Consider the following 12,487-nt stretch of genomic DNA (forward strand, 5'->3'; position numbering starts at 1 on the left):
AGGACCATGCTGTGCTGCTGATGTTGCTGTACAACTCCCTGTTGACTGCAGGGGGGCAAAGTCAATGCAAGATTTGTTTATGTTGCATGACACAGAATTAATACCATTTGACTCAAACAGTTATTACTTGAAAGAAGAGAAATAACAACACATTAAGTACAAAAGATCCTAAACTCATTCCATCTATCCTCACGCATTGCGTACATACTTTGGATTCCAACAGGTCGATATGGGACGCATCGAACTGTTGGATTCAAGAGTCAAAGCTTCCAAAAGCCAATGTATGACACACAGTTGTCGGAAGAGATGTTCACTGCAAAGAGGAGAAACAAATGTGTTATAGTATAGCACCAGGAAAACAGTCAAACGAGCAGGGTGGTGGCTGAAATAGATACATCTGAACCTTTCTGCAGCAGATGACCTGTTTTAATTGTCCCAGTGAACTTCAGACACCTCTCAAACTTTTGAAACATTGACACAGAACCAAAAACATATTTTTGGATGTGAAATTTTTGATGGCGTGGAGGTGTGCTCAGTGATTTCGTACCTGTGAGGATTCTGGCATTTACCCTTTCAGGTATGGATTTTTATGGGGTTTGGATTCTACAGTAGCTGTTAAGTTTTGCGCTTAAGAAAAAGCAGTGTGAGAGTTTAAAACATTGGACCTATCTTTTTCTGAACTAAGATTATCTTTGGCATTTTAGATATTCCACATTCAAATCTAAATACATAAAGAAACTTCAGTAAGAAACTGGATTAATGAACTTGGAACAAAACAGATAGTGTGTATTAGTGACTAATGTAAAATATACTGAAGGGTACACAGTACAAGTATAATCTTCTCCCATTCACTTCCATAGGCCTTTTTTAAACTAGGCAAATTAAATGTGAATTTTGACAGCCTTTCCTTAAAATGAGCCTAGACTTGAAAGCTGTATCACATCAGCAACTCTTATACAACTTACAACTTGCTGAGTCAAGATCAGCAAGGCAGATGATGCATGTTTCTGTACAGCTGCATATACAAGGTTTTGAGTAACTCATTAGGATTCACTCATTTAATGTTAGAATTTAACTGTTGCTTTAGTAAAGAAAGACTATTTCACCATGAACTCCTGAAATTCTCAGGATACACATTCACCAGCTGAACAGTAGCTGTACGTATGTGCATTATGGGCCTGTGTTGCTGTGAATTTTGCTTATGTCCTACACCAAGGAGGGCAGGACATAAATCTGCCTTCAGATATACCTTTTTGCTTCAGGGGAGCTTGGAATCAAGAGATTGGTCTGAGCAGGAATGAAGGACTGTAAGGTCATCTTTGTCTTCTCTGACATCCCAAGGTAGTTGTCTTCTTGAGAGCGACTGGGAATGGACAAAGACTGATCTTAAAAAAGTAGTATGTGAAATGAAGACAGAGCCAATAAAACTGTTTATTGTGGTCACATCACCACAATCCTCCTCCTCACATTTAAAAAACAATACTTAGGTGTATTTCTAAATGGTTAATTACTGCATTTACAAATACTACAAATTTTATGTTTACCAGGATATATAATTATTATTAATTTCTAAGAAGTTTACAGGACTTTAAATTCTAAACATTGTATTATTTGTATTTACATACTCATACTATCACTCATTATTGGACTCTTCGTTAGGGACATAGTGGTAGGACAAGGGGTAATGGGTTCAAACTTAAACAGGGGAAGTTTAGATTAGATATAAGGAAGAAGTTCTTTATAGTGAGGGTGGTGAGGCCCTGGAATGGGATGCCCAAGGAAGTTGTGAATGCTCCGTCATACACCCACTGAGCATTTGGCAGAGTTCCTTATTCCTACTGATGAGGGGTAACTAAACTTTACTTCTACTTTTCTACTGTTACAATAAGAAGCTGTTACCAAGTTTAGAGTGTTGATGCATTTAAAGTAATTGATAACACAAATACTACAGCTTAAGTAACAGCAGTAAAAAAGTCCTAGTAGAAGCTTAATATTTGCTGTTATCTTACAAGAGAAAGAGGAAGGGGAGTGGGAAAAGCTGGAATCACTAGAATCCGGGCATATAAAACCATGCCAACAGTTTCAGCCACTGTGAAAGACCAAAGCCAGACTTCATCTGTTAAAAGGACATTTTGCACCCCAGCAGTTTGACACTGCTTCAGAGCTCTTCTTAGTCCATGAAGTTCCTAATTTTTGAAGTCAGTACTGTGGAAGCTAAGAGTGAAGTAAGTCTCCCCAGACTTACTTAGAGATAGTGATCTGTATTTTGTGTCTAGGCTTCACCTATATATATATACCTTCATAAAGAAAAAGAAGAATGTTGAATCTTTTTAAGATCGGCCTTGCTGAAGAAAGAAATCTTTCCTGACATAAAAAAAAACCAACCAAAAAACAGTGACTTCAATAATCTGAATGGTCACAATAGTAAAGGCAATGACATTTTTCATATGTGTAATAAAGTATTTGCCTGCAATAAACGTGGATTGGCTGAGTTATGGGTAGATGGAACAGTTATGTATTACAAAGAATAATGAATAGGGAGTTTACAGAGCTTTCAGGTAGGTTCTTATGTACTTTTATTTTTTCTCTAATTAAATCATTTTGTTTCCCTGTAAAGTTCACACAGCCTCATTAACCCAGGATCAAAGCACTAACAGTGCCATTTAAGTAACACAGCTGTAGGCAGCTTAAGTGAGGAGAAAGTTTCAGGTGATCCAGACATTGCAGGCTAAGAGTCCAAACTACTTTGACTAATACTCCAGACCTTTTCTCCTTCCGTAACACCATCTCTCAGTAATACTCTATTTCTTCCCCGCCTTTTCTAGCTATTCAGTCAGTGACCCTTCAGAATGCTGGATAGTAAATGTTACTCTAGTAAACATACTTCTGTTCAGAACCTCTCAGTCTGCCTTTGCTGCTTGTTTGCTTTGGTCTGGGTTTCATAAAACAGGGAAGATTTTATTTCTTGTTTTTTAATAATGGTTATATACTGTTGTCCCACTTTATGACCCTGACAAGAAGTGGGTATACAATGCTTCAATGGGTATACAATAGTCTTGCTGTCCTGGCATTCTGTTGTTCATTAGAACTGCAGAGAAGGGAGAATTGCATCTCAGATGGCTCTGGAGACTGAGTTTTCCAAGTTAAGAGTCAGTTCATGGAAGAAAGACGAATGAGAGGAAGCTGGCACCTGAGAGTGACAAAAGCCGTAGCAAACTGATGGGAAAAGACTGTTGCAGGTGAATGAGATTTTGGCACAATGAGGCTCCAAAGGTGTGTAACCTCTGGAAGAGCTACTCTGTCCTGCTGAGCACCTATTTAATCACCACTTTTTGAGGGTTGACAAATGGAAGATAACTACAGAGTTCAACAGGCATTAGAGGTGCACTGAAAAGGCCAGCGTGAGCAAAAGGATTGAAGACCATTTAATGATCAAATGGAGAGAACCAGAGGTAGTAAGTGATATGTCTGAACTCGCAAAGAAACCCAACTCTGCAAGCTAAGCCACTTATTCTGCTGAATGCAGTTCTTTTTTATTCTCCTTTTAAACAGCGCTTTAAGCATATTTTTTTGTTGCCATGCTTGCCAAGTATCCACAGCAGCTCACTTACCCAGGTTTTAAGTATTTTTTTCTTTCTAGTTCACACAAGTAGTAATATTCTGCCTCAATACCAAGTAACAACAGAAGCTGGAAACTGTCACCTTTTAAAACCATTGCCCTCAGACCACCAGAAGCTCTCTGCTCCAAGTTGACTTACGTGGTTTTTAATTGTTGTGGGCCCTCTGCATTGAGGGAGTACATGGCTGGCTCAAAGTCAGTTCTCCATACCAGGGTCTGAGCCTGTTGGGATGCTTCCAGTGCATTCTTCCTCTCCAATGATTCTTGTTGAAGGATGTGAAAGTAGCCTCCACCTCGCTTCACAAAATTAACATGATGCCTGCCAAAATTCATCACAAGTTGGTCAGTGTGCTCAAGACAAACTACCAAATTGATTTATCTCACTAACTTAAAATTTAACAGAGATTTCACATTCTTCTATATTCAGGAGTTCAACATTAGTATTTCCTTCTACAGTATGATAACAAAGGACAACAATTCCCCAGTATGAACTGACAGATCTCTCCATGATCTTTGCCAGCACTGCACAGGTAAACTACTGGATGTCTTGAACTCAGCATCACCTTGTCCAGCACTTGATTTAAAACCTCCCTGCCTAATTCTAATTGATTGCAGCCAATTGACTACTGGGTCCCTCACTGTCTTAACTCAAGTTGTCACAGCCTGACAAGCACTGCCCTGAAGCTACCTGTTAGCTGCTAAGTTCCACCTGCTGTCTGAAGGCTGCATTGTTAGCAAGACAGGAAGTGCCAGTGAAGCCTGAGAGCTGAAGACAACAGGGTATTACTGCAAGATTAAAAAATAAAGAAGACACCATTGCCAGGGCAGTGAAAGGGACATGGTGCACAATTACTCTACTGCCTTTGATTAAAATGTTAGCAAACTGATCCAAGTCAGATGAGCATCCTATCCAGACACAGGACGCATCCCTTTAAGGTGTTGCTGACTTTTGCATCAAGGTGTATTGATTCTTTCAAACACAGTCTAGGCTTCAAAGCTGAGCGTCATTTGTTTTACTGGCAAGCAATAACTCCCTTTTCTTACCAGATATGTATTAAAGCACCTAAAGGTCATACAGGGTGCAGACTTCAGGCACAGAATTCACTAGTTCTCAAGGGGAGCAGTTTATTCCCTCCTTGCTTCCCTTGATGAAAACACACTTGCACAGTGAGACAGGTTATTTAGGTTATTGGTTTTGTTGATACTATTTTTCAGTCCAGCAACTATAAATACAAGCCTGAACACATTTCCAGTTCAGGTAGATAACCTGTCTGCTAGCTATTTCCCTATTAACTTTGGAAAAAGAAAACAAACCAACCCAATAAGAAAATAAGATGTCCCTGATAAGAAATAATGCATGCTTTGAAAAAACATATGGATTTTAGAGTTGTGTCAGACTGGCTTAATGTTATTCATAAGAAGCCAGTATTTTGCGTAACAGACTTCTGCCAATGATCGAGATATAGAACCATAGAATGGTTTGGGTTGGAAAGGACCTTAAGATCATCCAGTTCCAACCCCCCTGCCATGGGCAGGGACACTTCACACTAGGTCATGGTGCCCAAGGCTTTGTCCAACCTGGCCTTGAACACTGCCAGGGATGGAGCATTTACCACTTCATTGGACAGCCTGTGCCAAGGCCTCAGCACCCTCACACATATTTTACGTACACATTTGTATGTAAAAGTATTTTTTCCCCTTCACAGTGCTTTTCCTACATTTCTGCACACACTGATGTAAGCAATCCTTCTTAAAGATCAGAACCCATGCTCTAGCTGTGTGTTACAATGCCACAAATAGTGAACTGTGAGGTTAGTACATGTACCAAAGACAAGTGGTAGAGAAAGATAATTATCAACAAGGAAGTTCTTTTACACTAACAACCATAACCAGTATTACTGGAGAAAAATGCATAAATGGCAAGTGCAATCAGCATATTTTTAAAGGTTTATCTAATACAGAAGACTAATACCAAATCAATGATCACTCTCATATACCCATAGGAATAGGAAATATTATGCACATTTGTGAATAAACATTTTTAGTCCGTGGTTTCCTTCAAGTCCCGGGTATGACAAAAATAGCTCTACAGTCTCCAAGTATGGAAAAAGAAATAAAATAGAATTAACAGAAATGCATAAAAAAAAAAAAGAAAAAAGAGAAAAGCTGTGATATCCACCTGATTTAAACAAAAAAATCCTCTCAAAATTCCATAGAATTATTTCTGTGGTATATACGAATGATTCTAAAGCTTCATGGACTCTCGTCAGGAGAACAGTAAAATAAAGGCAAATACAGAGGTGACCAATGTGCTTTTTTACACTTTAGATTTACAGTGTAATGCTGGAATAGGACACCAACTGTTTCTCCGTTTAAATTCTAGCTTCACAATACCCAATTTATACAATAACAATGAATTTAGCAGGGCTGCCTATTTGACAAGTAGGTGAGAATCATTCATTAAAATGCAAATGTAAATGAGATGAAATTGGGAATACATTTATTAAAGTAATTGAGCTTTACTCAGCTGTAGTCACAACACAGATTTGCAATTGTCATTCAGACAAAAGGATTTGACTTATTTTTCTAAGTTGATATCTTTATCAGTATGAAAATTAAGAGTTTCCTGAACAGTAATAATGTACTATGGAACACGTCAAGATTTCTCTACAGGAATCTATTATAGATAAGGGTCAATGACATGCATAAAGGAGTGACCCATGCTACACACTCAGGAAACTGGGTGCAAGCATATTTTAAGAGCTTGGTGTAATTACATACTAATTAAATTACTCTAAATCCTTTAGGGACTCAAGGTCAACAGTTGATTGTAACACAAGGCCATTAAAGTATTGGGGAACTGAATTTTTACAGCTCAGATTTGGGATTCTTGGTGCCTTTCTTTGAATAAGAAATTACTTAGAAAAAATAAAGGAAATCATAAACTTGTCTTAATTCTAATTTAGGTGCTAGAAAAGCACTAAGAAGCTAGAATACTGCCAGAAATTTTTCTGTCAGGGTAAAGACAAGCTAGATATTTACCAGGGTTTTTTTACATTCTGTTTAAATATACCTTAAGTACACTTGGTCATCTTCACTAAATTCAAAGGAATCATTCTAAGGATGTATTTGCCCCAGAAGTTCAAATTTTACAGTTAACAAGCTCACATGTACTGCATAAGCAAGTAAATTCAGTGGGAGATGGTTTCCTAGAGGAATGACATGCACTCCTGAACACCGGATGCCAAACCCTTGCCAAACCCAGCCTGAACAGAATTGCTAGAAGGATGGGCAGAAGTCTGCACACCCATGTGTGTGCCCCTCCACTAAGCTACTGCATTCAGTGCAGTGTGTGGTGCGCCTGTTAACTCTTCCTGCTCATCTCTCTCTGCCTTGTTCCCTGAGGTGCAAACAAGTTGCAGTCTGTTTATACCAGCTTGATTCTCTAAGGCCAAACATTAGTATGATCATGGTGAACAAATATTGTGAGCTGCAAGTAAAATAAGTACATATCTATCTAACAATTTAACTCCATACATATCTCTCTGATCATGGTACTTGTTAGCAACTGTTTCATAAAATGGCTTATTCAATTTTCATAACACATACAGACTTTTTATCAATAAAGCTAATAACAGAACACCTCCTGCTCCAGACTCTACACAGAAAGAATTCGGCCTTTTCCAGTTTATAGTCAGTTGTAAATATAAAATGAAATCCAATGTGGCATTGCTCTGAAAGCCACAGAGAGCACAGGCTTTCCAATGCCTGTGCCTGTATGTTCATAAAAGCATTTCAATCTGCATCTGCAGTAACTCCCTACCAGACCAGCAGAAGCTCCTCTTCAGGCACGCTGTTGAGGGTGATGCAAGGTATCAGCTGGGCAGTGCCTAACTTGTTGCACTGGTGACAAACTGAACACGAGTCTGGGCATCACAGGTGAAAAGCAAGTGCAATTTTATGCACTCTGCCACTTCAAAACATTCCGAGTAAGTATTTTCTATAGCAGAAAAAGTAATACAACAACAATCCATTTCTGTATAAAGCAGAAAGTGCAGGAGGCAATAACTTTGAAACTACAGTAAATACAGTTGAACTGTTATTCTGAACATTACAGACTAAAACTGTGGCTTAAAAACACAGCACAATTCTAAATGAACACTGAGCACTATGTGCAGCCATGCCATTGTGAGCTGTGATCCCATCACAAATCTCAACTTAGGCTGATGTGTATTTGGATCCTGAACAATTCAAAGCAATGTCCATGGAAGGCAGTGGTGAGAAAAGGAAGCTCGATTCATTTGGATTAAACTTGACATCTATACCCTTATCTACTTTTAGGGGGCACTGTGGTACTGTGGGGCCTGTCTATTTGAGCATATAATAATAATAGCTGAAGTAATTATGTCATGTCCCCTAACTTTCTGAGCAGGTGCTGTAACACCTGAAGAGCTAATAACTGTGAAACAGGAGGAAATGCCAAGATAAAAGAAAATCCATATGCACACAGCATTTTCCTTATTTACAGAGCACACACAGAAAAACTCAGCATTTCTTGTAAACTGTCAGCAGTGATACTGATGGGTACCAGTGGAGAATATTATATGGATGTAGATTCCCATTTTAGTCTCCTGTAGCCTTGTACAATATTCTGTACTCAAATGTCTGTTTATAAAACAAACCCAGAATATGCATAATGGGAATATTATCCCATGAAAAGCTGACCATGAAATAAGTCATGAAACAAGTTAAAGTAAGGTGTGAGTAAATTTGTAGTATGTTCACAGAAGGTTGCGCAGCAAGAAACAAGGATCTTCAATAATCAAAACACTACCCCATGCTATTAAAGATGACAGCAGGCAAATGTATTCACGTGTTAGTGTATATTTAAAAATGCCTCAGAGTAGTTTTCAATTAACTGCAAAGACATTAATATATAGAAGATGCTGCTTCCATTGTGAAATGAGGCAGAACCTCTCCTTTGAAAATAAGATACTAACACTGAGAAGCACAAACACATTTGGCTACCTAGAGGTACAAAAAAAAAACCTACATACCAAAAGACTGGCTTATTTTTAGTTGGAAATGCATTCTGCTCAACCTCGAAAGAATGGCAAATAGCTATTTCTCTTTTAAGAAGTCCCAGAACACAAGAACATGCGCACACACACCCCCTCCACTTATGCCGTACTGTAACTCCAGTTCCTGTTTATCTTCATATAAAAGTTTTCTTTGCAGTTAGACACATTTAGGTTTCCAGCTCTTGGTGTCTCTGAAGTACATAAATAAAGGTGAGTAAGGGAAGTACTCCCAGAGCAGCACAGAGAAAACAGCATTTTACTGATAAAGGGCAGAAAAATAAATTTGTGAGATTAAGGTTTTGCTTTAAATTCTTCTCCAAAAAGCTGTGGGAAACTACTACTAAAACTTCAAAAGAAAAAAAATAGAAAAAATCATCTGGAGATTTCTGGGCTTTCTATTTTCTTGCTGTAAGAATGAACAATAACAACTTTACATTCCTATTAGTGACAAAACCTCACTGTACATTCAGTGGAACTTCACTGAGATACTTGATCCTTTACCAGGAATAGAAACAGCCTCACACTGCGCCAGGGAAGGTTTAGATTGGATATTAGGAACAATTTCTTCACTGAGAGGGTGCTCAGGCACTGGAACAGGTTGCCCAGGGCAGCGGTGGAATCACTGTCCCTGGAAGTGTTCAGAGAACATATAAACAAGGCCCTCAGTGGCCTGGGTTAGTGGTGGTCTTAGCAGTGCTGTAGGAATGGTTGGAGTTGATGATCTTAAAGGTCTTTTCCAACCCCGTTGATTCTATGATTCTATGAAATACTGCTGGCTCAGGATTTCATGTGAAAGTAGAAACCACTCCTCACAATCTAGTCTTGCCTTACCACATAATGGTATTACAGAGCAATGACATTTTACTACTAAATAATGGAAACCCACTGTAAGTGTTAGCTTTGTTCAAGCATTAAGTGACAGTGTGTCATTTTGTATTCAAATATGTGGGATTAGACTGCTGTGTTTAGCTAGATAGTGAAATCTAATAAGCAGTAAGCTATTGCCTCTTACAAAATTTCAAGCAAACATATTTTTGCACAAAAGGAGAGGAGATTGAGACTCAAATAAACAGCCTGGAAAAGCAGAAGTGTCGATGGGAATAGCAGCCTTTCCAGCGAGTGATGATAGCGATTCCTACATCCATACACTTTAATGGCCGCCTTTACCCATGAATGCTGTCTAATTAATGTGAGCCATCATTCATATCAAAGAAAATTTTTGCTTCCGGAAAAAAAAAACCCAAAATGCTGCAAACTGCCAGCAGTGACAGTACTAGAAACATGCCAATTAGAGTGATTTCTGCCAAGCAGCAAAAGGGCACAAACCACTGGTTTCCAAGCAACTGACATTACAAAGTATTAAACACATTGGAAAGTAAAATTGACAGATAAACACGTTCTCAGTACTGCCTCACACTGCTTCTTAACTCTACATTGCCTCTCCTCCCTGCTCTTAGAGACTCCTCTGTATCTTCTATTAAACCATATGCATTAAGGAATGCCAACTTATCATAATCTCTAAACACTAACATCTTTCTTGTCTGAATATATTAGAAGAGGATTGGCATATATTCACAGGTAAGGACAGACAAGGTCATAACCAGAATTCTAATAAAAACACATTTCTTTTGATTTAAAAATCTTGAAGTAGCTGCCATTTCAATCATATAATCTAATCAGTTTTGTGCTGAAGTCAGCTACACAGTCACTAACAGGCCAAGAAGTAAGAGAAAATGCTCTTCAGGTAACAGTCAGTCTTGTTGCAGGCATAAAGAATGCATTAGTAGAGGTTGGGCTTTCTGCACGCAGTGACTCTTCAAGATCTGCCTTCAGGAAACTTGAACCATTTTAAAGAGCCATCCAGTTTCTAATTTCAAACATAAAAAGCAGCCAGTTGAATACTGTTGAACTGCCAGTAGTTTGACATTTAGTTTGATTTAACTAGCACAGCACAGTGGTACAGATGCACAAAAGCCATTTTCTTCAGACTATGGCAAACGCCATTCAGAGGTTTAGTGTGCCCTTTTGGGAAATAAAGGCTGGACTGGCTCATGAGATGGTGCAGACACTTCACGTCTGAGCCCGCAGCTCAAAGCTAGGCATCCTAGGCATCCTTGGCTGGGGATGCCCATAACTTGTCATTTTCACATATGGACATCTATGCTTAGATGACTGTCACTGCACAGTTTCCAGTTTCCATCAGCTTTTCTACCTCCTATTTACACAAAGAAAGTATTTTCACCTAGTCTTGTTTGAAGCAATATGCTTCTTTTTAAGCACTATTTGCTGTGATGATGCTTAACAAGGGTATTTCCAGTACACTTGCACAGTGTTGGTGGGCTGAGTTAGCCTACAGAAGTAATTTATGGTAACCTGCTTTTATTAGGAATTAACAACTGCAAACTTCCAATACTTTGGTAATCTCCTTTGCTGTGTAACTGTTCCTACATCTTAGTTAAGACTTCTACTTTCTTGCTTCTCATACAATACATCCTCATGCAAGTGTGGATTACTTAATGTCATTTCTGAATCCCATTTACAGATGTCATTGGAACAATATAATAAGAAAGGCTCCCCCTCAGAGCTGAATGTCATTTCAAAGGGGCTGTGCTTCTTGAGTTTGCTTAGCTTTAGTAAGAATAGCAACAGAAATGAAGACATAATTCTTAGCTCAAAGCTAAAGATAGAGCTCAAAGCTCATGGACAAAGATGGTGTCTTTTCTGCCACACTGTATTCCACCCACTGAATCTGACATTGGGAAGTACTTTGTCAAGTAAGTCAGAACTACTTTGTGCCAACATGAGCAATCTCAACTGGAAGAAAGATGTATTGATCTACAAGGAAGAGGAATGACTATTATCTGCAGATCACCCAGATGTTCTTAATTTCAGGCTGCACAATGGTAAGTAAATTCCTTCCTACATTTTAATGATGTGTTTAGGTAAAATGAGAGCTGACAGGTGTCTCTTAAAGGGACTGGGTACAACTCCTCAGTAGGAAAGCACTGGTAGGACTTTATACCTGGGACTAGTGACTGGTAGTTTTGAAAGATGAGTAGTTTGGAGCAACCTCTGTGTTTTGTCATCATCCTCTTTTACATCATCATGAGGACTCAAAAAGAGAATATTACTGACAGGAGGTATGAGGTCATAATTACAAGGTTTATCTTCAGTTTAATTATGCTTTTGACATGTAAGGTAGGATATTAAAGCTTTATGAATGCAGCTAAGTCTGTTCCAGTAATGACTCCTCAAACATTTTGGAGATAATTTTAAAATTCATACTGCTGTGCTCTGTCACTGATCATTAAAAACTTCCTCACAGTTTGTTCCATTATAGGCTTTCATACAAACAAGCTGCAAGATCACAGACACTGCTTCCTGTGAATACATCCTATTCAGACAACTGCTGGGTGTTCCTTTGCAATCAGGAGGAGGAGAAGCAGCAAAACACAAATCCACAAAGATAACTTGCATTCCCGAGCTCCCTGTAGTATGAACTAGCATGCTGCTCTGCTACGCTGACTGCTTTAATTCTCTGCTGCCCCAGAGAAGAAAACTCCAGTTTTCTTTTTGACTTGCATTTTCCACACAGCTTTTTTTCTAAAGTAATAGCTCCTTCTCTGTTGTCCAAAATTGTTGCTAAGAAATATTGCTGACCCGTCTTTTGGTCCAAACCAGTGCAGTCATTCTCACTTGACATTATCTTTTCCCACAATTCGTATTTCAAGATTTGGTTAGTCTGTGGGTTTGAATTCTTTGCTTTTCTTACTGTTTTTTTATTCCC

The 12,487-nt window shown here is 38.6% G+C and overlaps 1 protein-coding gene across 1 annotated transcript in view; it reads right to left on the reverse strand.

Moving 5' to 3' along the window:
- Positions 1-12,487, reverse strand: part of CCDC60 (coiled-coil domain containing 60) — a gene marked incomplete at both ends in the record, with an annotated part of 36,314 nt that overhangs the window by 16,569 nt on the left and 7,258 nt on the right. The window contains 3 exons of the mRNA XM_010011572.1: positions 209-313; positions 1,250-1,363; positions 3,759-3,938. Coding sequence (XP_010009874.1) covers positions 209-313; positions 1,250-1,363; positions 3,759-3,938 — 399 coding nt within the window. The remainder of the gene's footprint in view (positions 1-208; positions 314-1,249; positions 1,364-3,758; positions 3,939-12,487) is intronic.

Source organism: Nestor notabilis, unplaced genomic scaffold (assembly GCF_000696875.1).
Source record: "Nestor notabilis isolate BGI_N333 unplaced genomic scaffold, ASM69687v1 scaffold8163, whole genome shotgun sequence".
In the NCBI taxonomy this organism is placed as follows: domain Eukaryota; kingdom Metazoa; phylum Chordata; class Aves; order Psittaciformes; family Psittacidae; genus Nestor; species Nestor notabilis.